The sequence below is a fragment of the Babylonia areolata genome, chromosome 3, assembly GCF_041734735.1.
Source record: "Babylonia areolata isolate BAREFJ2019XMU chromosome 3, ASM4173473v1, whole genome shotgun sequence".
NCBI lineage: Eukaryota > Metazoa > Mollusca > Gastropoda > Neogastropoda > Buccinidae > Babylonia > Babylonia areolata.
Genome location: NC_134878.1, coordinates 49,869,516 through 49,896,574, shown reverse-complemented (window position 1 = coordinate 49,896,574; position 27,059 = coordinate 49,869,516). Strand labels below are relative to the sequence as shown.

General features: G+C 41.9%; 1 protein-coding gene across 1 annotated transcript in view; it reads left to right on the top strand.

Moving 5' to 3' along the window:
- LOC143280609 (pikachurin-like) overlaps positions 1-26,273 on the top strand; it is a 49,718-nt gene extending 23,445 nt beyond the window's left edge. Inside the window, 11 exon segments of the mRNA XM_076585324.1 lie at positions 634-835; positions 9,695-9,839; positions 10,667-10,859; positions 11,423-11,548; positions 13,591-13,828; positions 16,295-16,523; positions 17,731-17,911; positions 20,882-20,960; positions 22,283-22,537; positions 23,799-23,902; positions 25,172-26,273. Of these exon segments, the coding sequence (XP_076441439.1) occupies positions 634-835; positions 9,695-9,839; positions 10,667-10,859; positions 11,423-11,548; positions 13,591-13,828; positions 16,295-16,523; positions 17,731-17,911; positions 20,882-20,960; positions 22,283-22,537; positions 23,799-23,902; positions 25,172-25,335 (1,916 nt within the window). The 3' untranslated portion in view covers positions 25,336-26,273.
- The last annotated feature ends 786 nt before the right edge of the window (positions 26,274-27,059 follow it).

The following is a 27,059-nucleotide window of genomic DNA, read 5'->3' as shown; positions in this document are numbered from 1 at the left end:
TCAAGCAGTTTGGATGAGTCACATGCATTCCACATGGTCCGGTTAGCAAATCATCATCCAGAAGAAAGGGGTCTTCCGCCTGACATTTGCTCATTTAGATAGTATTTTCACAATTCTGACATATCTTATCAAGCTAACCATTTACTGGGTCATGTCTGTGTTCGTTGAACCAATCTCCGATGAAGGGAAAATCGGAACAGATGCAAGACATCAGTGGACATTTTATAAGGCACTGGGGAAGCTCTTTATGTAGGATGTCAGCTGATGCACAGAATGGGTTGGGTATGAAATCGGATTCAGATTTATCTTTTTCCTTGAATAAAACTTCCATTTTCATTATGTTTTTAAAGAAAAAAACAAACAACAAGATATTAGTCAACACACACACACACACACACACACACACACACACACACACACACACACACGCACACACACGCGCACACACTCACACACACACAGATATATATATATATATATGTATGTATAAGATAAAGCAATACATTATTATTAAAAAAAACAAAAAACAAAAAAAACCACCGTTAAAGAAAAATGTGATCCTTGCCTCTTCCCCTTAATAAAAAAAAGTTTTGTTTTTATTTAATGTCCAAACTGATGTGTGTGCCTTTTCAGAACTGGAGGTTCGATTCCCTCGTTTCCGTGGAACGGGTTACCTGGCGTTGCCAGTGCTGCGTGATGGGTACAAGGAGTTTGCTGTCGCCATGGAGTTCAGGCCAGAAGCCAAAAATGGCCTGCTTCTGTTCAGCTCCGAATTTGAGGACGCTCGCAAAGACTTCTTTGCCATCACTCTCAATAATGGCTTGGTGGAGTTCAGGTGAGTTTCATGTTGTCACCTGTTTGTGTGTTTGGTGTCAGTTGTTAGTGTGTCGTTGTCAGTTGTTTGTGTGTGTGTTGTCAGTTGTAAGTGGGTGGTTGTCAGTTGTTAGTGGGTTTGTTGTCTTGTTAGTGTGTTTGTTGTCTTGTTAGTGTGTTTTTGTTAGTTGTTACTGTGTTGTTAGTGTAGTCGTTGTCAGTTGTTAGTGTGTTGTCAGTTGTTAGTGTGTTTGTTGTGTGTGTTTGTTGTCAGTTGTTAGTGTGTTGTCAGTTGTTATTGTGTTTGTTGTCTTGATAGTGTGTTTGTTGTCAGTTGTTTGTGTGTTGTAAGTTGTTAGTGTGTTGTCAGTTGTTATTGTGTCCTTGTCAGTTGATTGTGTGTTTTGTTGTCAGTTGTTAGAGTGCTGTTGTCAGTTGTTTGTGTGTTTGTTATCATTTGTTAGTGTGTTGTCAGTTGTTTGTGTGTTTGTTATCATTTGTTAGTGTGTTGTCAGTGTGTTTGTTATCATTTGTTAGTGTGTTGTCAGTTGTTTGTGTGTTTGTTATCATTTGTTAGTGTGTTGTCAGTTGTTAGTGTGTTGTTGTCAGTCGTTAGTGTGTTTGTTGTCAGTTGTTAGTGTGTTGTCAGTTGTTAGTGTGTTTGTTATCATTTGTGAGTGTGTTGTTGTCAGTCGTCAGTGTGTTTGGTGTAGTGTGCCCTAGTCATTTGTAAGTGTGTTGTTGTCAGTTTTTCTTATAGTCAGTCTTTTGTTGTCACATATTATCTTTCGTCATCTGTGTCATTACTGTCTGTGAGTTGTAGCTTTATTTTCTGGATGTGGTGTGCTGCAAAGACTCTCTTTTCTGTCAGCTTTCTTATGTTTTCCTGGCATCTTCTTGTCTGTTTCTGTCGTCTCTTTTTCCAGCCTAATGGCCAAATGGTATATATATTAAAAAGCCCAACTTTTTAAAGTCTTTATAATCCTAACGATGTTTGCTAAATTCTGATGCAAATCATTCTTTTTTTTGCTCTTCTCGTAAAAGTCTCTCTTTGATGTAAGTCTCATCTTTCTAATCCTTAGTTACGATGTTTGTCAATCTTGTGATATTTGCCAAACTGCTTTCCAGCTGATGGAAAATATTGACTTTTTAAGATTGAAAAAATATCGGAAGTCTCTCGTCATAATCCGTGGAGTGTTTGCTAGACTGCTTTACTCTTGAGTTTTTTTTTGGTTTTGTTTGTTTCTTTTGTCTTGTTATTGAGACTGTAAACATTATTTGTGACACAGTATTTTCTGGGGGCTCAGAAAGGAGATTTAGTTCAGTTTCCAAATTAAAAAAAAAAAAAAAAAAAGCCCACACAAGGACATGAATAAATTTGTTTTAGACTTATTCCTTTGTAGTTGCATTTTTTTTGTGAAGAGAGAGACAGAGAGAGGGGATGAGAGAGAGTGTACGTGTGTGTGTGTGTGTGCGCATGGTGTGTGTGTGTGTGTGTGTGTGTGTGTGTGTGTGTGTGGGAAGATGTGCAATGCGGTTTGGCTGACTGAAATGGAGAGGCACGTAAATTTCAGTAATCTGTATATTTGTATATAGCTATTTCCATTTGGTGCCATTTATCTTTTTATTCATTTTATTTGTTTGTTGTTTTCTTCTTATGTTCGACATGTGCTGCTGCCAAAAAGAAAATCTCTGTACCAAAGTATAGTCAATAAAGTTTGTGTATTGTGTATTGTATTCATATTGCCAACCAAGTTACCTTACCCCACCCCCCACATCCCTTCCACCCCCCACACCTATATTTTTTTTCATGCAGGATCAGGGAACGCATGACATCACTCATGTTTTCTTCTTTTTCCTGATTCACCCCTTTTCTAAGTGCTCTATATCACAGTGTCTTCACTGGCTGCAAAAAAAAAAAAAGAAAAAAAGAAAAAAAAGAAGAGAAAAACGAAAAAGGCAAACACACACACACGCACGCACACACACACATACACACACACACACACACACACACATGCACGCACGCACACAAATGCACATGCACACACACACACACACACACACACACACACACACACACACACGCACACAAATACTTAAATCTTTATAATGACTGACAAATTATGTACTCTTCAGTGTTCTGCAAGAGCTTACACATATTTGGTTTTTCAAAAATATTCTTGCTGTAGTGTGTGTCGCTCCCAGTCCTGTATTATGCCTCTTTCATTCACTCCCTCTCTCAGGCACTGACTCAGTATGTTTGTCGGTACGGTGCGTGTGTATTCGTATGTGTGCGTCCACATGCGTGTGGGTATGTATGCGTGTTTGCGTTGTTTACATGTGGCTGGTTGCAGTGTTTTGTAAAGAACAGCTCCCACTCACGAGAAGCAGAGCTTGCATCGTCTGCAATCAGCAGATTCTTGATGTGAAGAACGCTTAAAGGATTGGTTCAGTTCTTTGTGTGTATGTGATTGACATTTTGTGTTGATTAATTTCATTCATGTGTGTGTCATGCTGAACAGACAGTCTGATAGACTGTGCCAACAAACTTCGCAAAGTTATTATATCCATTTTTTATGATGTTTCTGTGTTTCTATGGAAACGCTATGTAATCATACAGGCAGCAATACACTAGAGATATATGGAGGGAGAGAGAGACAGAGACGGAGAGAGACAGAGACAGAGAGAGCGAGCAATTATTGTTTTGCAGCGGTAGACACGATGTGATTGTGAGGAGAGGGAGAGGCAGGGCAGTTATTTATTTATTTATGGAAAGGAAAATGACCTGGGTGAGGCTGTGTGGGTCATTGGGAAGCCCATGAAACACCACTGTGTTGTTTTCCAAGAGGCTGGCACTGGATCAGCAGCACACACATATATGTACTCTCTCTCTCTCTCTCTCTCTCATACACACACACACACATGCACTCATCACAGATGCACATGCAAATGCACACACACCCATACACACTCGTGTAGACACCCCAACTTCCTTTCCCCACCCCTTCCAGCTGCACCCACCTGCCACACTCACACCATTAAAATACAGATAGTATTAGTACTAAAGGTTAGGGGACCAGTCACTATAGGCAGAAGATGTACCAGTCCTGCAGTATGTTGGTTGCACAACTCTTTGATCCAGTGGCTACAAGAGACCCCACAAGCAATGCTAACAAATGTGTGTGATTGCCTTGTACACGTGCAAGTTTTTTGCATATACCCTTGTTTGTTTGCATACGTCAGGTATGGTAATCGAGTGATTAGTGCATTGGACCTTCAGTATCTGCTATCAGATTAACGTTCTTCACTCGTATGCTGTACATGTTTGTTTTGGGAATGGTGGAGAGAACATAAAATGCAGAAAATGGAACAGAAGAAGAAATAACAATGATGAAACGTTAAATTAAAAAAAAAAAGAAAAAAAAGAAGGAAAAAGTAGGCAGAAGGTTGACAAGAGGCTAGCATAACATTGATTGAGAAATCCTGCCTCAGAGATTATCATCAGATTCAGGGGATTTATTTTAGAGTGGAAGTGAAAAATCTTTCTTTGTGTTTTGAATAATTCATGGGTGTTGTCCCCTGAAGCATCGGCTATCATCGCTAATGGCTCTTTGCTGACAGACCTCCAAATAGCAGAGTGGTTGATAATGCGTGGAGAAAGCCGTGAAATGGGAGAGCTCAAACTAAGTTGATTGCGTCAGCGGCTGAGGAAAACTTCCAATAATGTGATGTTGAGGACCCTCCTCACTCTGTCCTTTACCCTCTCTTTCCTTTTCTCCTCACTCTCTCCTTTACCCTCTCTTTCCTTTTCTCCTGACAGACAGAGCTCTCACTTCCACTCTCTTTGCTCAACAGGCGATGGTGGGCATCGATCTTGGAGACTGATAGTGTTAGTTAGTTTTTTTTTGTGAGGCACCAGACATTGGCCCTCTCTTTCCTTAAAACACACACACACACACACACACACACACACACGCACATATCAAGAGTGTATTTATGAATTTTTATGATGAAAATTATCTGGCACTGACTGATACTTGCACTGGTGTACTTTGTGGCAAGATAATTAATTTGCTGCAAATGAAACATTTTGCAATTTTTTTCTTTGCACAATATGTGACAAGGTAATTTTTGCAAAAAAAAAGAAAAAAGAAAAAAAAGACAAAAAAAAAAGAGAAATGTGCTGCTATTTTGTCTTCCTTTACATGAATGGCCAAAACAAGCTGTAGATATCAGTCCACATACCCAGTCCCTTTAGAATGAATGTTTTGGAAAGAACACATATATTAGATTGTCATGACAGCTGAATAGGATATCGCGTTCATGAGAAGGAACATCATCTGAGATTTTGATGCAGTTGAACAGGTGATTCAGATGTGTATATTCTTTTTAGAGATATGCCAGTGTGCCGTCATGTCCTTAATGAACAAACGAGACCTGGTTTGGCTGTCAGAGCTCGACACTTTCAGAAAATGTGTTCTCAGGTCAATCAGAAGAGAGAGAGAGAGAGAGAGAGAGAGAGAGGTGCCATGGCCAAGTCATTTAGGCATTTTGGGATTTTTACACCCTGGAACATGATTGGTGGTCTGGGTTCTAGTCTTTTGGTTGGGACAACGAACTTGAGGTCCCTTGTGCAGCATGCGCTACGCGCACATATTAGAACCCTTGGCAGTAAAGTTGTCGCTGTCAAAATACTTTATTGAAAAACCCAGTTTGATAGCAATACAAATACACTTGCAGACAAAAGAAGAAGAAGAAGAAAAAAAAAAGAGAAAAAGATAAAGGATGGCGCAGAACTGTGGTATTGCACTGTCTCTGGGGAGAACATTCTGGATTTCGTACAGAGAAATCTGTTGTGACTAAACAGTAATACAATACCAACTGAAAAATTAAAAAAAATTACCAGTTGTACAAAACATGGTGTCCATGGACGATCATGATCATTTTGAATATTTTTCTTTGTATGTGGAATGCCAAAATGTTATTGACATTGTACACACACAAATACACACAAACACACACAACAGTCTACCTATCTGTCTACCTATCTGTCTGTCTGTCTGTCTTATCTTTCTGTCTATCCATCTGTCTGTCTGTTGGTCGGTCGGTTGGTCTATCAATCTATCTATCTATCAAAAAGGTGTAAATAAAGAAATAAAACTTGGGTATGTGGAGTCTATTTTTATCCCAAACACATCCCCATCACAGCGCACCCCGACCATCCCCCCCTCACCCCCAGCATTGTAAACAAACTCGGCAGGCGTTAAATGTCACACAAGCGGCAATCTAGCCACTTAACAACAAGAGAAGCAAACGGGGTGAACGTCAACAAAACTGCCGCATCAGCCGGGCAACACACACACACACACACACACACACACACACACACACATTTATACACACACACATACTCACACTCACACACACACACACACATACTTCCTCACACACACACACACACACACACAAACACACACACATACTTACACTCACATACACCACACACACACACTCACACACACAGACATACACTCACTCACACACACACGCACACACACACGCACACACATTTAAAAAACAAACAAACCCCCCCCCAGAAAACAAAAAAAAAAAAAAAGTTTCAGGACAAAGCGATGCAATCTGTGGTCAGAGAGGGGTGGGGGGAGGTGGGATGGGTTGGGGGGTGGGGTGTGGAGGGAGGCAGGAGTGGGGGGTGGGGGGGGAGGGGGATGAGTTTGGCGGCAGTGGCTGTGTATTGACCTGGCTGGAGGACCTGAAAGGTTTCCATTGATTTTCATGTCCCCCCCCCCCCACATTCCCCCCCACCCCCCCCACACACACACCTCCTCACCCTGTCAGCCGCCGCCCCCCTTTGGGGGGAGTCAACACAGTGCCAAAGGCCTCTTGTCTTCTCATGGAAAAGAAGTGAGGTGGAGTTAAGGAGGTTGAAGGTTGGGTGGTGGTGGTGAGGGCTGAGGTGCGTGGGTAGGGGTGTGGGGGGTGGGGGGCAGAGATTGTCGTGGGCTTTTTGGCTTCTGCGGTGTTTGGAATTGTTTTGTAGCTTTTCTTCCGCGTTACCCTGCCCCCCCCTGCCCCCCCCCTCCTGTTCCCTGGTCCCCTCTCTCTGTCCTCCTCCATGTCTCCTCCCTCACCCACCCCCCTTTTTCATTTCAGTTAAGAAAAGAAGTGGAAAAAAGAAGAAGAAGAAGAAGAAGAAAAAAGAGAGACTGGTTTATATAAAATGGGAGAGGATTTTGCTCTGTGTGTGTGTGTGTGTGATTGGGTGGATGGGTGGGTTGTTTATATCAAATGGGTGAGACTGTGTGTATGTACATATGTATGTGTGTGGTATGCAGGTATATGTATGTAAGTATGTGTATGCCTGTATGAATGCATTTCTGTTTTTAGTCAAAACGGAATATTTTGGCAAGGATTAGGTAGAGGAGGGGGAGGGAGGCAGTGTGGAGGTTTATGTATAGATTGATTGATTGATTAATATGGATACTTATATAGCGCCTATCCTCGGTCGGAGACCAAGCTCTAAGCGCTTTACAAACACGGGGTCATTTGCACAACAGGCTGCCTACCTGGGTAGAGCTGACTGACGGCTGCCACTGGGTGCTCATCATTCGTTTCCTGCGTCATTCAATCAGATTACAGGCATGCACACATACACACTCAGACAAACATGTAACATTTTATGTGTATGACATTTTTCTTGAATTATTTACCCTGCCCTGAAGGCAGCCATACACCGTTTGCAGGGGTGTGCATGCTGGGTATGTTCTTGTTTCTATAACCCACCAAACACTGACATGGATTACGGGATCTTTAACGTGTGTATTTGATCTTTTGTATGCGTATGCACACGAATGGGGTTCAGGCACTAGCAGGTCTGGATATATGTTGACCTGCGGGATCAGAAAAATCTCCACCCTTTACCCCCCAGACGCCGTCATCGAGATTTGAACCCGAACCCTCAGACTGAAAGTCCAACGCTTAAACCATTTGGCTGTTGCGACCACATCATATATATATATATAAATGTATGTATATATGCATTATTGTATGCATATAAATATATATATATATATATATATATATATATATATATATCACAAGTATAGTCACTAAAGTTTAATTTAGAATGACTATAAAAGTGTTGTTGTCATTGTTACCATTTCCATTAGAATGAGGCGTCATTGCAGAATCAGTTTGGGGTGGAACATCTTCAGGATCTTCTTCTTCTTCTTCTGCGTTCGTGGGCTGCAACTCCCACGTTCACTCGTATGCACATGAGTGGGCTTTTACGTGTATGACCGTTTTTACCCCGCCATGTAGGCACCCATACTCCGTTTTCGGGGGGGTGCATGCTGGGTATGTTCTTGTTTCCATAACCCACCGAACGCTGACATGGATTACAGGATCTTCAGGATCAAGTGTTCACCAGTGATCAGGGTTGAAGGCCCTGTTTCAGGGTGGTGTTTTGTGCTTGGCAAAGGCACTTCACCCCCGGTTTTTCCTCACTCCACCCAGGTGTAAATCACGAAATGGGTACCTGGCTTTGGTCGGGGGACGATTGAAAATGGCGAGAATTGGTGAGAGGTGTGTTTTGTGATCAGAATTTTTACCATGGCTTGACCACCCCGTTTTTTTCCTTTTATTTTAAAGAGCCGGTTTCCATTTCAGGGACCTGTCGCTTCAGAATGGGCTTTAAAATGAATGGGAGAGCGTGTGCATGTTTTTTTATTTTTATTTTAAATTTTTATTTCTTCCCTTTTTTCTTTTTTTTTTTTTTTTTTTTCAATATATAATATTCTAAATGGCTGTATCTGCAAGAAGCTGTTATGAAGCTTTATGAGAAATTGGAAAAAAAAAAAGCAAACAAAAAGCATAGCATTGACTGATATGGGTGTGTTTACGAATCAATATACATATTTTTGTACAGTTGTCTTTTTTGAATGGCAGGTATCTGCAGTTTGTGATTCAGTGGTAGTAACAGGGTTTGTACAGAGTCATGATGGAAGTCTGGAAAAGTCTTGAGAAAATGACACAGGGAAATGAAATGAATGATGAGCGCTTAGAAGGCAGGTCTCAGTTGGCTCTGCCCAGCCTGTTGTGCAAATGACTGTTTGTAAAGTGCTAAGATGGGCGCAATAGCCAAGTGGTTAAAGAGGTGAACTTTCAATCTGAGGGTCCCGGGTTCGAATCTCGGTAACGGTGCCTGGTGGGTAAAGGGTGGAGATTTTTCCAATCTCTCAGGTCAACATGTGCAGACCTCCTAGTGCCTGAACCCCCTTCGTATGTATACGCACGCAGAATATCAAATACACACGTTAAAGATCCTGTAATCCATGCCAGTGTTTGGTGGGTTATAGAAACAAGAACTTACCCAGAGTGCACACCCCCGAAAACAGAGTATGGATGCATACACGGTGGGGTAAAAATGGTCATATACGTAAAAGCCCACTCGTGTAATATACGAGTGAACGTGGGGGTTGCAGCCCACGAAGAAGAAGAAGAAGTAAAGTGTTCAGAGCTTGGTCTCCGATCGAGGATAGGCGCTACATAGGTATCCATATCAATCAATCAATCAACCAAACTGTGGCACGGGGCAAAGCAAAACAAAACGAAACAAACACACACAAAAAAACAACAACCAACAAGTAATTTGAATGATGTGTTTGTTGTGGTCAAGTTTGACTGTGGCACAGGGCAAAAGAAAAAAGAAAACAAAGACAACAACCAACAAACAGTTGTATGATGTGTTTGTTGTGGACAGGTTTGACTGTGGCACAGGGCAAAAGAAAACAAAACAAAACAAAGACAACAAGACAACAACCAACAAACAGTTGTATGATGTGTTTGTTGTGGACAGGTTTGACTGTGGCACGGGGCAGGCGGTGCTGGTCAGCCCGGTGCCGGTCAGGATGGGTCAGTGGAACCAGCTGATCGTGGCGCGCAACGAGAACCGCGGCTCTCTGCAGCTCAACGGGGCCGACGTGGTGGAAGGGATCGCACAGGTGGGTGGCTGGGGCGCCGGTCATTGGCGCTGTGTATATATACATATATACCATGAAACTTCCATGCAAAACACCCCTCCCCCATTCCCCCATCCCCACATTCACACACATACATTTTGATGATAATGTATTGCTATCAGTTTATTTATAATACACACATTCAGAACGATAGAGACCACACACACACACACACACACACACACACACACACAGAGAACAGTTTACAGTGCACCTCCCCCTTTCTCTCACTGTCACACACACCCACTCTTCACCACCATTTTATGCTGGGGGAAGGTCAAGGGAGTTCATTCTTCTTCAAATTCTTGCCCAGTTGACAACTTTCCTGCTAAGCTGAGCACAACTTAAAGAGCATGGGATTTCAAATTCAGTTCCAGTTTCAGTTTCTGAAGGAAGCATGACTGCGTTTGGACAAATCCATATAATCTACACCATATCTGCTAGGCAGATGCCTGACCAGCAGCATGACCCAAGGTTTGAATACATGCGTATATTTTTGTGTTCCTGTCAGACTGGATTTCTTCTGCAGAACTTTGCCAGAGACATAACACTTATGTTAGCTTGGGTTCTGTTTCCATGTGCCAGATGTGTGCTGCGCATGGGACCTTGATTTATCATCTCATCCAGATAACTAGACGCTCACATTGATTTTCCAGTCAAACTTAGGAGAAGTTTTTTCTCTGTGTGTTAGATGTGATAGTGTGTGTTTGCCTGAAATCCCATTCAGGGTGCACTCACCAGAATCACTCTGTGGGTTTTTCTCTCTGCGTTAGATGTAATAGCGTGCGTTGGCCTGTCCTCCCATCCAGGGTGCGTTCACCAGAATCACCCTGCGGCAGAACCTGTACATCGGCGGCTATTCCAGAATGACCTCCATCTCTGCCAGAGTGAACACCAGCAAAACGTTTGTGGGCTGCGTTCAGCACCTCATCATTAATGGCTACCGTTACGACTTCCGTAAAGGGGGTCTGGTTGGGGACTCGGAGTTTGGAGTCAACGTGGGTGAGTGTCATGGGGTGTGTGATCATGTGCAGAGTTTGATGCGATGGTTTTGGTAGTTTTGTATTTGTTTTTGTATTTCTTTTTATCACAACAGATTTCTCTGAGCTTACTGCATTTAGATTATGAACAAGCAATTGAAAAAAACAACAACGGAAAGTGATGAAAATTGAACATCAATTCCAGGATATCCACCGATCTTTTTTATTTATTTATCAATTTTTGACTCGAGTGAGTCTGTGTTATGACTCAGTTTCAGTTGTCTGTGTCTGTGTGTCCATGGTAGACTTTACCATTGTCTTTTTCTCTGGAAATACCTTGTCATTTAACACTAAGTTTGGCATAAAAATTGGAACAATTCAGTTCTTTCTACTCATTAGGTTTTTAATGACAGCACACACCTACTGAATTTTTTTTTTTTTATCATTTCAGTTTGGCTGTGTTTGGAATGGAAAATTTTTCAGTCTGGTTTGGGAATTGTATTTCGTCTGGCCACATCAGTGGGAATGTAGTAAGAACTGTTAGTGTGTGTGTGTGTGTGTGTGTGTGTGTGTGTGTGTGTGTAGGTGAGTGCAGCGAGGGGCTCTGTGAACGTGTGTTCTGTCACAACGGGGGCACCTGCCACGCCAAGACGGCAGATACACATGTCTGCCTGTGTCCTCTTGGTTTCCATGGTGATGAGTGTGAAAAAGGTAACGTAGGTTGTTTTTTGTTGGTTTTTTTCCAGGGTTTTGATTGGGGTTTTGTTTACTTCTCTTTATGTTTATATCAGTCTGTCTATCAATCTATCTATCTGTCTGTCTGTCTGTCTATCTGTCTAATCTATCTGTCTGTGTCTCTATGTCTATTCTATGTCTATGCCTCTGTCTGTCTGTCTGTATACGAGGGTCATTCAATAAATAAGCTGAATTTTTCGGTATAAGGACTTCTAATACAGATAGATGCTTACTTTTTTTTTTTTTTTTTGTTTTTTTGTTTTACTTCTTTTTCACATGGATTTAAATTTTTTTTGCAGATTAAAAAAAACTTTGAGAGTTTTGGCGATTAACAAAGATGGCCGACCAAGAAGCATGCTCCAGGATTGAACAGCGGTCAGTTATCAAGTTTTTGGTTGCTGAAGAGTGCAGACCAGTTGAAATTCATAGGAGAATGTCAACTGTGTATGGTGCCACATGTTTCAGCCGAAAAAATGTCTACAAGTGGGCTAAATTGTTTAAAGAAGGACGGAATAGTGTTGAGGATGAAGACAGGCCTGGAAGGCCTACAGAAGTGAGGTCTCCTGAGGTGATCGAATCAGTCAATGACCTCATTCAGTCTGACAGAAGGGTGACAGTGGATGACATTGCAAGGACTTTGAGCTTATCTGTTGGGACAGCACACAAAATTGTCCATGATGACCTTGGCTACTCGAAGGTCAGCTGCTGGTGGGTGCCAAAGATGCTTACTCCAGAGCACAAACAGAGGAGGGTTGAGTTGTCCCAGCAGTGTCTCTGCCGCTATGAGAAGGATGGTGATGAGTTTCTGAAGAAGGTGGTCACATGTGACGAGACATGGGTTTGGCACTATGAGCCTGAGTCCAAACGGCAGTCCATGGAGTGGAAGCACGTAGGCTCTCCAGTGAAGAAGAAGTTCAAGTCCCAGCGGTCCACGAGGAAGGTGATGCTCACCGTTTTTTGGGATATACAAGGCCCAATCACCATTTCATTCCTTGAGAAAGGAAGCACTGTGAACAGTGCCAACTACTGTGAACTGCTGAGGCAGGTCAAGAAAGACATGAACAAACGCAGGGGTCATCAGTCAGAAGGAGTCATCTTGCATCATGACAACGCAAGGCCTCACACAGCAGCCCGAACGGTGCAGACCATCAACGAGCTGGGCTGGGAACTGCTCCCTCATCCCCCTTACAGCCCAGACCTTGCCCCTTCAGACTTTCACCTGTTTGGTCCCTTGAAAGCGTTCACGAGAGGCAAGAAGTTTGAAAGTGACGATGAAGTCAAAAGTGTTGTGAGCAACTGGCTGAGACATCAGTCCAAAGATTTTTACACTGAGGGAATACGGAAGCTTGTGCACAGATGGGAAAAGTGTGTGACAGTGCTGGGAGACTACGTTGAAAAAAAAAAAGAAAAAAAAGTAAGCTTCTATCTGTATTAGAAGTCCTTATACCAAAAAATTCACCTTATTTATTGAATGACCCTCGTGTATATATATATATATATATATATATATATATGTGTGTGTGTGTGTGTGTGTGTGTGTGTGTGTGTGTGTGTTTATATATATATGGGTGTGTGTGTGTGTGTTTATGCATATATATGTGTGTGTGTTTATGCACATATATATATTTTTTATATGGCAAGGTATGGATGTATTTAACTTAAATGGTACTTGGTTATTCTGTTTTCTGGATGTTTATGTTATTTATTTGACTAAAATGGTCCTGGGATATTCTGTTTTCTGAATATTATGTTTTTTGCATTTTGAAGTAACAGGCAGAGGAAAGTATAGGAACACTTCTGTTCTTTTTCTGTTATCCATTTAAATCAGTCCGAAGCAAATCTAGATAATTATCGTTATGCATTTTAAGACAGATTCTGAACCTTGTATATATATATATTTTTTTTTAGTACAATGCTTTATGGACAATAACATAACTTTGTAAGGGATCGAAAAGCTTCCTTGTACTTTTAGAAAATATCAGAGGTTTTTTTTTTGTTTTTGTTTTTTCTTTACCCAGAAACGGCGGTTCAAATCCCTCGCTTCAACGGCCACTCCCACCTGGAGTTCAAAGGTCTAGGTCGCTCGGTGCTGGCCTTCACGGAGCTGGAGGTGGTGGTGAAGCCGGAGGGGCGGGACGGGCTGATCCTGTACAACGGCTACACCCACGACAGGAAGGGGGACTTCATCGCCCTGTCCCTGCGGCAGGGCCATGTGGAGTTCAGCTTTGACCTGGGCACAGGGCCCGCCCTCATACGGTGAGAAGCAGCAGCTGATTGGAGGTTTGACGTTGCAAAGGTTATAGGTCCCATAGTCTTTTATGGGCATTGGGGGGGTGGGGGGTTGGGGGGGGGGCAATGAAATCATGTTTCTAGGGCTCGTCACATGAAGAAGGGGCCCAGTCCGCAAGATTCATGCACATTACAAGTAATAGGCATTATTGCTGTTGAACTTGAATGCAATTTTTTTTTTTTTTTAAGACTTGAGTACTTTGATGAGCAACTTAAGTGGTAGCTTTTTGTTATTTTTCTAAATTCTTACATAACTATACCATAGAAATAAGCAGATATTTGCCCATGGTATGCCTAGATCAAGTTTTGTCTGCCATTTTGAGAAGTATCGAGGTGGCCAAGATGTGGATGGCTTGAGTTAAAATCCACCACATTTACCTTTATATTATATGAGTGAATTATGAAATAACATTAGATGTTTGCTTCTAACATATAATGTTAAGCTGAACTTAAAAATTTTTTTTTTATTCAAGCTACAGATTACAGCTTCCAAACTAGATCTGGGATGTGCCAATTTTATGGAAAAGAAACAAGTGTGTTTATGAACAAGAGTATGCCAAAGTTATTTTTAACCCTTTTTTAATTTATTTTATTTATTTATTTATTTTTTATAGATTTTAAAATGAAGCAATAGTGTGTGTGAACAGGTTAATGTCTTATGTTTTTTCTCAAAAGAAAAAAAAGAAACAAAGAAAAACATCTGAAACTGAGCATGCCATTTTTTCACCTAAAAAGAAAAGGTTTAGACAAAAAAAACAACAACAAACAAACAAAAAAAATATAAAAGACATAATAACACTATGAAAGAAATGCAAATTTTCTGTGTGTAGACATTTTTTGAGGATGAATGACATAATATTGAAAATGTCATATGAACTGTGTTATGTTTTCATGTATGTATAGTACTATCTCTCTCTCTCTCTCTCTCTCTCTGTGTCTCTCTGTGTCTGGCTGTCTCTGTGTCTCTCAGTGCTTTCGGCTGTGTGTTAACCACTTGACTGTCGGAAAAAAACAAATTTCTTCTCTTTCTTCTGCGTTCCTGGGCTGCAACTCCCAGGTTCACTCGTATATACACGAGTGGGCTTTTACATGTATGACCGTCTTTACCCTGCTGTGTAGGCAGCCATACTCCGCTTTCGGGGGTGTGCATGCTGGGTATGTTCTTGTTTCCATAACCCACCCGACGCTGACATGGATTGCAGGATCTTTAATGTGCATATTTGATCTGCTTGCGTATTCACACGGAGGGGATTCAGGCACTAGCAGGTCTGCACATAATTATGTTGACCTGAGAGATCGGAAAAATCTCCACCCTTTACCCACCAGGTGCTGTTACCGAGATTCGAACCCGGAACCCTTAGATTGAAAGTTCAGTGCTTTAACCACTCGGCTATTGCACCTGTCAAAAAACAAACAGTAGAATTAGAAAGAGGGGTTTCACGTCAGAAAACAATATCCAGTACAATCAGCCCAAAACTGATAAAACAGTCTGGAGATACACCACTCTAGATCAAATACGTGAATTTTCAGTCTTCCAGAGATTTTTTCCTTCTTTTGATGATGTCATCAATGACATCACTATGGATGTAAGCGCAACATCATAAACACAGTCAAGGGGGGTTAACTCTCTCCATACGAACGGCGAAAGAGACGACGTTAACAGCGTTTCACCCCAGTTACCATCATCAAAATATTGCAAGTGGAAGGCTCTTATACTGAAGAGGTGAATGTTGACAAAGAATACCACAAGTCTGACGATGGAAGCTAAAGGTTGGGTCATTCGGACACCCACTGGACATCCGAGGGGTCTGTGTAGAGGAGAAGAGAGGATTGGCCGTACTGAGTGAGTTAAGAAAAGAAAAAGGAAAAAAAAGAGTTAAGAAAAGAAAAAGGGGAAAAAAAAAAGTTAAACTGAAGCCAACGACTTTGCACTGTGCGTGTCTTCTTCTTCATCTTTCTTTGTGGGCTGCAACTCACATGTTCACTCGTGTGTTTGAGTGGGCTTTTATATGCATGATTGTTTTTCACTCTGACATGTAAGAATAGTTGTGGGTGGTGTTGCGCTGCTGTTGTTTTTTGTGTTTTTTTGTTTTTTTTTAAATGGTGTTAATAGCGAGTTTTTATCTTCACCTTATTTTGCTTTGATTGATTGATTGATTTATTTTATTATTATTATTATTATTATTATTAGTTCATTGATTGATTTATTTTATTATTATTATTATTATTACTATTATTATTATATTTGTGTGTCTTATTGATTCCACATGTATTGATAGATGTGCTTCGATTTCTAGGAAAAGTGCTATATACATGCACATGATTATTATCATCATTATTATTGTTATTATTATTATTGTTATTGTTGTTGTTATCGTTGTTAGGATTGCCAACGACTGAACGTGTGTGCGCGTGCGTGTGTGTTGTGACCAGGAGTGACGCCCCCCTGAGGCTGCACCACTGGCATGTGATCCGCGCCTCGCGCACAGGGCTGGAGGGCGTGCTGCGGGTGGACGAGGGGCCGGAGGTCAAGGGTCAGTCGCGGGGCGCGTACACGCAGCTGACGCTGCTGCAGAACCTGTTCCTGGGCGGCCACCACAACCTGGACCACACCTCGCGCCACGCCAACCTATCCTCCTCCTTTGTCGGCTGCATTCAGAAGGTCCCTGGCTTTTAAAATTTTTTTTTTTAATCCTTTTATATATATATATATATTCTTTTTTTTTTTTTTTTTTTTTTTTTAAGGGGGAATCAGACTCTGTGTGTCTCGGTAACAGTGCCTGGTGGGTAAACCTCTTTTTTGTCGGCTACATACAGAAGGTCCCTGGCTTTTTTGTCTTTTTTCTGTTTTTTCTTCTTTTTTTAAATTTTTTATATATATAATCGGGTCTGTTGTCTTAAAAAAAAAAAAAAAATTAAGGGGAAATCAGACTGTGTGTGTGGGGTGGGATGGGGTTTCCGTGTGTGTGTGTGTGTGTGTGTGTGTGCGTGTGTGAGTGGATGTGCATATACATTATCATTAGTAGTAGTAGTAGTAGTATCATTATTATTATTGTTATTATTATTATTATTATTATTATTATTATGAGCATTTATGCCTAATCGTGAAAATAAGCCCTGGGAGTTTACAAACAGTTATAAAACAAAAAAAACAAACATATGTAAATATTAAAAAGGAAAAACTGAACTCAAGATACAAAACATTATTAAATGATTCACACGCACACACACACACACACACACACACATGCGCGCGCGTGTGCCCCCAAACACACACATGCAAGCACATGCACACACACACACACATACACACACACACAAATCATGGTACACAGTCATAAATAGTATATGATCAAAAATACAACCTACAAATTCCGAAACTCTCAAACTCACTCACTGATAGTGGTGAAGGGTGTGTTCACTTGTACCTATCATGTCATGCATGTCTTTTGGTCAGCGACCTTTCTGTTTTCATAGACCAACTGTCTGGAATCAACCAACTATCTGCAAATCAGGCACTCTTCTTCTTCTTCTTCGATTTCATTCAACTTCAAGCCTTCCCAGAAAACCTGCTTCTTTAAACTTACGTAGAACAACACGCCTGTGCCATTTCCATTGTTCTTATTGTGTACTTCTGGTCTGTGTGTGTGTGTGTGTGTGTGTGTGTGTGTGTGTGTAGGCGGACACTTGCAAGTGCTTTTGTGTGTGTGTCTATGTGTTTGTGTATGCATGTGTGTGTGTGTGTGTGTGTGTGTATTTTCCCATTTTTTTTGTGAAACACCTAAGACTGTCATTTAGAGAATATTGGCTGTATATAAATTCACATTATTATCGCCATCATCATCATCATCATCATCATTACATGGCAGATTGTGATCAACAAGCGCCCGCTTGCCTTGCTGGAAGACAACGTGGGAGGCCGTAACGTGGAGCCGTGTCAGCATCCATGCGAGGGGGAGCCCTGCATGAACGGCGGGGAGTGCCGGGCTGATGGGGAGGTGTACCAGTGTGCCTGTCCTCTGGGCTACACCAACAGCAACTGTGAGCAAGGTCAGTGGTGCTGATGATATGGATTATGTATCAGGAACTCGGAGCGAGCAGCAAGGGAGAAAAGTGATCGATTGATTAGTTGATATGGATACTTATTAGAGCCTATCCTCGGTCGGAGACCAAGCTCTAAGCACTTTACAAACGCGGGGTCATTTACACAACAGGCTGCCTACCTGGGTAGAGCTGACTGACGGCAGCCAATGGGCGCTCATCATTCGTTTCCTGTGTCATTCAAGCAGATTTCAGGCACGCACACATACATACTCAGACAAACATGTAAAATATAACATTTTTATGTGTGTGACCGTTTTGTTTATTTACCCCGCCATGTAGGCAGCCATACTCTGTTTTCAGGGTTGTGCATGCTGGGTGTGTTCTTGTTTCCATAACCCACCAAACTCTGACATGGATTACAGGATCTTTAATGTGCGTATTTGATCTTCTGCATGCATATACACACGCAGAGGGTTCAGGCACTGGCAGGTCTGCACATATATTGACCTGGGAGATCGGAAAATTCTCCACCCTTTACCCACCAAGCGCCACCGAGATTCGAACCCGGTACCCTCAGATTGAAAGTCCAACGCTTTAACCATTCGCCTATTGCCACCCAAACAACACAGGTGATGGGGCAGCAGCCAAAAAATAGATGTGGATGGTTGTGTAGCGCCTATCTTTGGTCAGAGACCAAGCTCTGACACGGAGTCATTAAAATTTGCACAACAGGCTGCCTACTTGGGTAAGAGCTGACTGACAGCTGCCACTGGGCGCTCATCATTCGTTTCCTGTGTCATTCATTGTAGATTTCAGGTGCACACACATATACGATCAGACAGACATGTAACATTTTAAGGTATGACCGTTTTATTTATTTACCCTGCCATGCATGTAGGCAGCCATACTCTGGCTTTGGGGGTGTGCATGCTGGATGTGTTCTTGTTTCCCTGACCCGCCGATCACTGACATGGATTACAGGACCTTTAACATTCATATTTGATCTTCTGTGTGCATATACACACGAAGGGGGTTCAGGCACAAGCAGGTCTGCACATATGTTGTGTGTGCGTGTGCGAGTGCGAGCGTGCGCGCGCATGTATGTGTGTGTCTAAAAAATGTGTGTTTTTAAGGAATGTATTTCTTTTTAATCTAAGCATTATTTACTTGATATGTTATTGTTTGGTGGATCATGCTCTTTTATTCATTCTGTGAACGCATTGGATTGAGCTGTTGTAATGTTTTATGTTATATCTGGCTCGATAATGTAAGGTGCTTTGAGCAGCATTAGTACTGGATATCACGCCATAGAAAAGTTATGAATTATTGTTATTATTATTATTATTGACCATGGAGATTGGAAAAATCTCCACCCTTTACCCACCAGGCGCCGTTACCAAGATACACTGTCTGATTCCCACTTTAAAAAACAAACAAAAGTGTCAGCTTTCTGGGCATGCATCAGTTGTTTCCCTTTGACACACTCTTCACATATTTTTCAAAAGTAGAACAGTGATCAAAAGGAGACAACCAGTAATAGTCATTGTTGTCTCTGCCTGAGAAATCACTAACGGATTCTTCTTCTTCTGTGTTCATGGGCTGCAACTCCCACGTTCACTTGTATGTACACGGGTGGGCTTTTATATGTATGACCGTTTTTACCCCACCATGTGGGCAGCCATACTCCATTTACGGGGTGTGTGCATGCTGGGTATGTTCTTTTTTCCATAACCCACTGGACGCTGACATGGATTACAGGATCTTTAATGTGTGTATTTGATCTTCTGCTTGCATATACACACGAAGGGGTTCAGGCACTAGCAGGTTTGCACATATGTTGACCTGGAAGATCCGAAAAATCTCCACCCTTTATCCAGCAGGTGCTATTACCGAGATTCGAACCCAGGACCCTCAGATTGAAAGTCAAACGCTTTAACCATTTGGCTATTGCGCCAACGGATTAAAAATATTTCTCTTGTCAACCTTAAAAGTTGATTGACTTTTTATGCTGGTTGTGTGAAAATGAAATGTGTTTTATCTTTACCATGTAACATGATATTACATTGGCCGCCGTTCTTTCTCTGTTTCTGGACCTTGCGATTGGAATGAACTTCCTTTTTCGCTTCGTCAAGTCTCCACACTCAGCTCTTTCAAGTCTGGCCTTAAAACCCACCTCTTCCCAAAATAGCCTCCCTTGCCTGCCCTTCCTTGTCTTTAGTTTCTGCAGTATTAGAGTTATGCATGCGTGTGAATGACTGGTGCGAAAGCGCTTAGATTTGTCTATGCACAAGATTCAGCGCTATATAAATACCATTATTATTATACCCAGATTCAAACTCTCGACTGTTGGCCGCCGTTCTTTCTCTGTCTCTGGACCTTGCATTTGGAAGTGAACTTCCTCTTTCGCTTTTTCAAGTCTCCACACTCAGCTCTTTCAAGTCTGACCTTAAAACCCACCTCTTCCCAAAATAGCCTCCCTTCCCTGCCTCTTCCTTGTCTTCAGTTTCTCCAGTATTAGAGTTATGCATGCGTGTGAATGACTGGTGCGAAAGCGCTTAGATTTGTCTATGCACAAGATTCAGCGCTATATAAATACCATTATTATTATTATGATATCCTTGAGGCCTGACATCGTAAATTCCCATTGGAAACAGTATGTTGTAATAGCAGTCTGTATTCCAACCTATTACAGTGTAAACAAGTCTGACTCATATACGATTTCTCTGAGTGTTCAGTTTTTTTCTGTCTTTCTTTTTTCACATTATGTATTTGCAGCCACTTTTCTCTCTCTATATATTAATGTTTTCATGATATATGTTTTCATTTAAAAAAAAATTAAAATCCAAAGCAAAGCAGATGAAAGTGATTGCTTACACTGTTATACATTTGAATTGAATAAAACAAGTTTTGCAAAAAAATAAATAAACGTTGCCTGACTTTTTATTTTAGTCCTTTTCTTGTATTTGTTTTTTTCAGAACTGGAGCGTTTGCCGACCAAACCCATGTTCAGCGGTTCCAGCTTCCTTATGTACACAAACAAAGACATTGTGAAAAGGTGAGCTGCTGCTTTGTGCATAGTCAGCCTTTGATCCCCTCAACTTTTCACAGGACTTAGATGAAATAAGATCAGTTTGGCGTGTATCGCTAGTGCGGATATTGCTTCTTTGTGCACTTTTCAGTGGTCTGATTGATTTTGCTGAGCAAAGTTGATAGATTCCCCAGGAGGAAGAAGTCTAAATAAAGAACTCAATGGTCCTTCACTGATGAGCGTACTATTTAGCAGCAATCAAGGGGTTAAAATAGTGTGTGTGTGTGTGTGTGGTGTGTTCACTCTTCATTGAGTAATCATGGCCATCCAGTCGTTGTGCAATACTTTTCTGTGCATGGTTTTAATGATGCTCTGTACAAATTTGTATGCTGGTTGGTCATTAGTTTACCGTCTGTTCACTGATGATTTTAGACCATGGTTTAGAGGAGTGGTTGAGGCAGAAGCACAGCATGTGCACATGCTCGTGGGCATGCATTTGTGTGTACATGCTCAAAGTATGTATTGTACATATGTGTCAGGAAAGAGAAAGTGAGAATGGGCAGGAAATTTTGGCAGTATAATTATCATCATTTGTTGCTGGTATGATGATGATGGTGATGATGATGATTGTTATCATGACCACTCATGGTGACAGGCAGCAAGATGGACCTACGGCTGTCCATCAAACCATTATCATCATCATCACTTATTATCAGTACGATGATGATGATCATTATCATTGTTAGTAGTAGTAGTATGATGATGATCATAATCACTATCATCACCACTCATGGGTGACAGGCAACAAGATGGATTTACGGCTGTCCATCAAACCATTATCATCATCATCATCACTTATTATCAGTACGATGATGATGATTATTCATTATTATCATCATCATTATCTGTTATGAGAACGATGATGATTATTATCATTATTAATAGTAGTAGTATTAGCATTAGTAGTAGTATGATTAGTATGATCATTATCATGACCACTCAAACAAAATGGACCTGCAGCTGTTCATCAAACCATTATTGTCGTTACTTATTATTGATATGATTATATTCATTATGATCTCATGGACACCTAAAAAAAAAAGCAAAAAAAAAGCTATACTTGAAAACATATCTATTTGGATACATACCAGAGACATGTTTCTTACACACTAGTTTGGCAAGGTTCTCATGAGACACATTAGGAAGGTGCATTTCTTTTTTCCGCCTGGCGGTAAGAGTGGCTAGGTTCTCACGAGTCGAGACTTTGCAGCAGCATTCGGAGCAACTTTGCAGCAAGGTAAGCATAAAATCCACTCCCCATTATCATGATGATGATCATGACCACCCAGGGTGACGGGCAACAAGATGGACCTCCAGCTGTACATCAAGCCGCGGGGGAGGAGCGGACTGCTGTTCTGGAGCGGGCAGGAGCCGCTGTGGGAGGGGGTGGTGGAGGAGAGCAGCGCCAACTTTGACTACGTGGCCCTGGGCTTTGTGGACGGCAGTCTGCAGCTGCGCTTCAACCTGGGCAGCGGGGAGGCGCTCATCGGCTACAACGACACCCGCCTCTTCGACGGCAAGTGGCACTTCATCCGCGTTCAGAGGTGAGCGGGGGTTTCTTTGTTTTGTTTTTGGGGGGAACAGGGTTTATAAAGATTTGTTTTTGATAACTGGATATTGTATTTGTATTGTATTGTACAGTACTGAATTTTTCTTGCGTCTCAACAGATCTCTAAGTGGTGTGGAGGTTTACTGGATATTGTATTTGGGGATTGGTTGGTATTGGATTGTATGACTTATGTTTCACAACATATCTTTAAGTTGTCTTGAGGTGTATTGTATTATATGGTATTGTATCATGTTTGGAAGGAAAGTGGAAGAATGCTAAAGGTGCTTGTCTACCAACACAATGTCCATGAGGGTACACGTTCAACTCCTGCTCCGGCCCTTTCTCCTACGTTTGACTGGAGAATCAAACTGAGTGTCTAGTTTTCTTTGTGACGAAAACAGAGATCCTGTATGCAGCATGCACATGGCACACTGAAAAAGAACCCATGGCAAGAAGAGTGTTGTCCTCTGGCAAAAATTCTGTTGAAGAAATCCACTGTGATGAGTACACAAATATGCATGCACTCAAGGCCTGACTAAGGGCGTTGTGTTACGTTGCTGTCAGGCATCTGCCTAGCAGATCTGGTGTAGCATATAGGGAAAGCAGTGAAGCCTCCTTGAGATCATGAAACTTTTGTCGCAACAGATCTCTTGAGTCGTTTTCTTGAGGTTTAATGGATTTTGTGTTTGAATTGTATGGAATTGTATTGTACTGAACTGTACTGTGCTGTACTGTATTGTATTGTACTCTACTGTACTAATTGAGTGTGCGCATGTGTGTCTGTCTGCTTGTATGTGGTGTGTGTGTGTATGTGTGTGTGTGTGTGTGTGTGTGTGCACATGTGTGTCTGTATGCTTGTGTGTGGTGTGTGTATGTATGTGTGTGTGTGTGTGCATGCCCTGTGTGTGTGTGTGTGTGTGCGTGTGTGTGTGCATGCCCTCTGTGTGTGTGTGTGTGTGTGTGTGCATGCCCTGTGTGTGTGTGTGTGTGTGTGTGTGTGTGTGTGCATGCCCTGTGTGTGTGTGTGTGTGTGTGTGTGTGCGTGTATACCCTGTGTGTGTGTGTATGTCTGTGTGTGTTTGTGTGTGTGTGTGTGTGTGTGTGCATGCCCTGTGTGTGTGTGTGTGTGTGTGTGTGTGTGTGTGTATACCCTGTGTGTGTGTGTGTGTGTATACCCTGTGTGTGTGTGTGTGTGCGTGTATACCCTGTGTGTGTGTGTGTGTGTGTGTGTGTGTGTGTGTGTGTGTGTCTAACAGAGACAACCAGGATGCCTACATGGAGGTGGACTGGCGGCAGATTGTGGAGGGCAGCGCTCCTGGCACCTACACCATGCTGAACACCAACCGTGTTGTTTACCTGGGTCAGTACACCTCTGTTTTGTGGGTGTACAGGTGTGTGTGTGTGTGCGTGTGTGCGTGCGTGTGTGTGTGTGTGTGTGTGTGTGTGTGCGTGCGTGTGTGTGTTTATCTGTGTTTTGTTTTCAGTTTTATATGTTTACTCTAAACATTATTAGATTGGGAAAAAGTAGTGAAAGGTGTGTGTGTGATGGAGGGTGTAGGGGGTGAAGGATCCGGAAACAGGAAGAAAGGGGGGTTGGGGAGGGAGATGGTGGAGTATGTGTGTGGGAAGGTGTCATGTGCATTGGAATGGGAAGGAGTGTGTTTGTGGGTGTGTGTATGCATGCATGCATGCTTGTGCGTGTGAGTGAGTGGATGTGTGTGAGTGAGAGAGACAGAGGGGCAGGGATTATCAGGTTTTCATTTGATCATTTCAGTCTTGTTACCTGTTGACAGCATTGATGAAATATAACCTGCTGTACGAGTCAGTTTTCCTGGTCAATATTAGCGAAACTGTCGAATCAACTTTTGTTATCTCTCAAGAGAAAATTAACATGGGTCATGCTGCACATGCTAAAGTGCAAACATAGAATACACACAGAAGAGAGATGTACATGTCTCAACTATTTAAAGTGATCAAATAAGATTACATCTAAGAAAAAAACATGTTTTCAAGAAGAATTAGCATAATTAAAAAAACCAAAAAAACCTCCTATGAGACATTTACATGCTTAAACATCTAGATAGATCACATGGAATTACACTGACACATCTAAGAAAATTTTACATGTCCAAGAACAATTAGCTGCATTAAGAAAAATCTCTTACAGCACATGTACATGCTTAAACATTTAAAGGGATCACATTAAATTGCGTTTGCACTTCTAAGATTTCATATATTTAAGAACAGTGAGCAGCATTTGAGAAAAAAAAAAACAACCCCCAACCCCCCCCAAACTCTCAGGAAATATACATATGTTTAAGTACTGAAAGCTCCAATGTACTTGGCTGGATCCCATTTCAACAGTTGGAATGCTGGACACAACATCTAAGAACGGTGTAATTAAGAACAATTGGCAGTATATAAAATAAATTGCCTTGCCTTGCCTTGCCTTGGTTCCTTAGTTCCGTGGGGAACCGTTGGGGCACTGCGATGCTGACTCGTGCACTAGCCTTCTCCATTCTGGATGATCATTTGTGAGTGATTGTGTCTCAGCAAATGACATTTGCTAAAATAGATTAAAAAACAAATAATGATAATAATCGTCCGGTTCTGGTGTGCACACACACAGGCGGGATGCCGGACGTCGCCAAGGCAACGGGGCGGCGCTTCACCTCCAGCTACGAGGGCTGTCTCAAGGACATGCTGCTGGCCACCGACTTCAAGGTCAAGCTGATCCGCCACGCCAACAGTGGTCGTAACGTCGTGCAGTGCCGCAAACACCTGGACGTTTAAAACCGGTGAATCGGTCTGATCTCCCCCACCCCATGGGGGAGCTCTGTGTGTGTGTGTGTGTGTGTGTGTGAGTGTGTGTGTGTGTGTGTGCATGTCTTAAAGGGGTGGGTCGGAGTGGGCTGGTGGAAGGGGGCGGAGAAGGAAGCCTCACACTGACTGTTGTTTGCGATTGGTGGACACTACCACAGCTTTAACCTTGTTTTGGTGTCGTGAACTGAAAACACAAAGTGTTGAGTTGTTTTGTTTTTTCTGACAAGAGTTTGTTGAAGGCTGGGACTTCCTGGATGACAATGGAAGAGGGGAAGTGGGGGTGGGAGACGTAGGGGAAGAGAAGAGAGATGCCCCTTTTTTTCTTTTCTTTTTTTTTTTAAACCTATATCGTTTCTTTCAAACAGGGTGAGAGGTGATTGTTCTTTTTGTTTTTTGTTGTTGTTGTTGTCATTTTGTTTGTTCATTACTTGTTGGTGGTACATGTATGTGTGTGGGGGTCATTGAGAAAGTGCAATTTTTGCTTCAGTTTTTTTTTTCTGGTTTGTAGTTTAAAAATGCTTTAAGATTGCTTAGCGATGCTTTTTTTTTTTACCTGATGAAGGAAAGACATTTTTTGTTTTTTGATCAGAAAGCTGATAGCACACCGAGCAAAAATAAAGAATAAAGAAAGACTGCCAGCAGCCCACTGCATGTTCCAGTCCAAAGTGATGGACAGTGGTGCTAGGTATGTTTGAATGAACCGGGAACTGCACACATCAGTCTGCTAAGCAAGGCTTTTTTTTCTTTCTTTTTTTGCTAACAGCTGTTTCAATGAATCCTGTTAGTATGTCTCTCCTGCATGATGACCCACACCATTTCAGCTAAAAAGCTTTCCAGTTCTGCTGCCATGTTGCGTCTACTGGGTCAGGTTTTTTTTTCTTCCAGCAGCTACTGAAGATGGATCATGAAGAGAAGATGATGAGACCCTCCTTCCCCGCTCCCTCCCCCCCCGCCCCCCACCCCCTCACTACCCCATCTCCACTCCCCCAACACGATATATTTTTTTTTTCTGTTTGTACTATTTTTTCTTTCTTTTTTTTAATTTTTTTTTTTACAAAGGGTAAGTGTTTGGCTTCTGTATTCATTAAATGTCAAAGTATTATTGGGGTACGTCTGTGAGTACTGAACTGAGAGCTTCTTGAAAAACTGGTTGACAAAAACATTGGAAATGACTGCTTTTAAAGCAGATTCAGTCATCATCTAAAAAGTGTGTGTTTTTTTGTCTTATGAGGATAACAGTAACGCTGAGAGAATATTTTTGATATTTTCATTTGACGAGCTAGGATTCTGCTTTCTGAGATGATAACAGTGAAAGCTGAGAGTATTGCTTTGTTTGTTATGGGCAGGAAAACGTCTTTTTCCGAGGATCATTCACATGGTCATTGATAAAACTGTGCACAGGGTCTGTTGAAGATAAATCGGTTGTTGTTTTTTTAGCAGTAGTTGACTGGAAAGCGGCACCTTACATGGCTATTGCTGTTTCTGATGTACCTGGGAGTGTAAAGACTTGAGGCAGCTGCAGCTAGTTAACTGCAGTGCTGTGTACCAGCTTGGTGAGCAAGATGACTTCAGATGACTGGCATTGTTGATTGTGTCTCTCAGCTCAGCTTGTGTTCATTGTTGCAGTGTCTCAGCAAATGCAGAAGTCTGTTTTCATGTTCTTCTGTCAGACCAGCTTGGCAGGAGTGGAACAT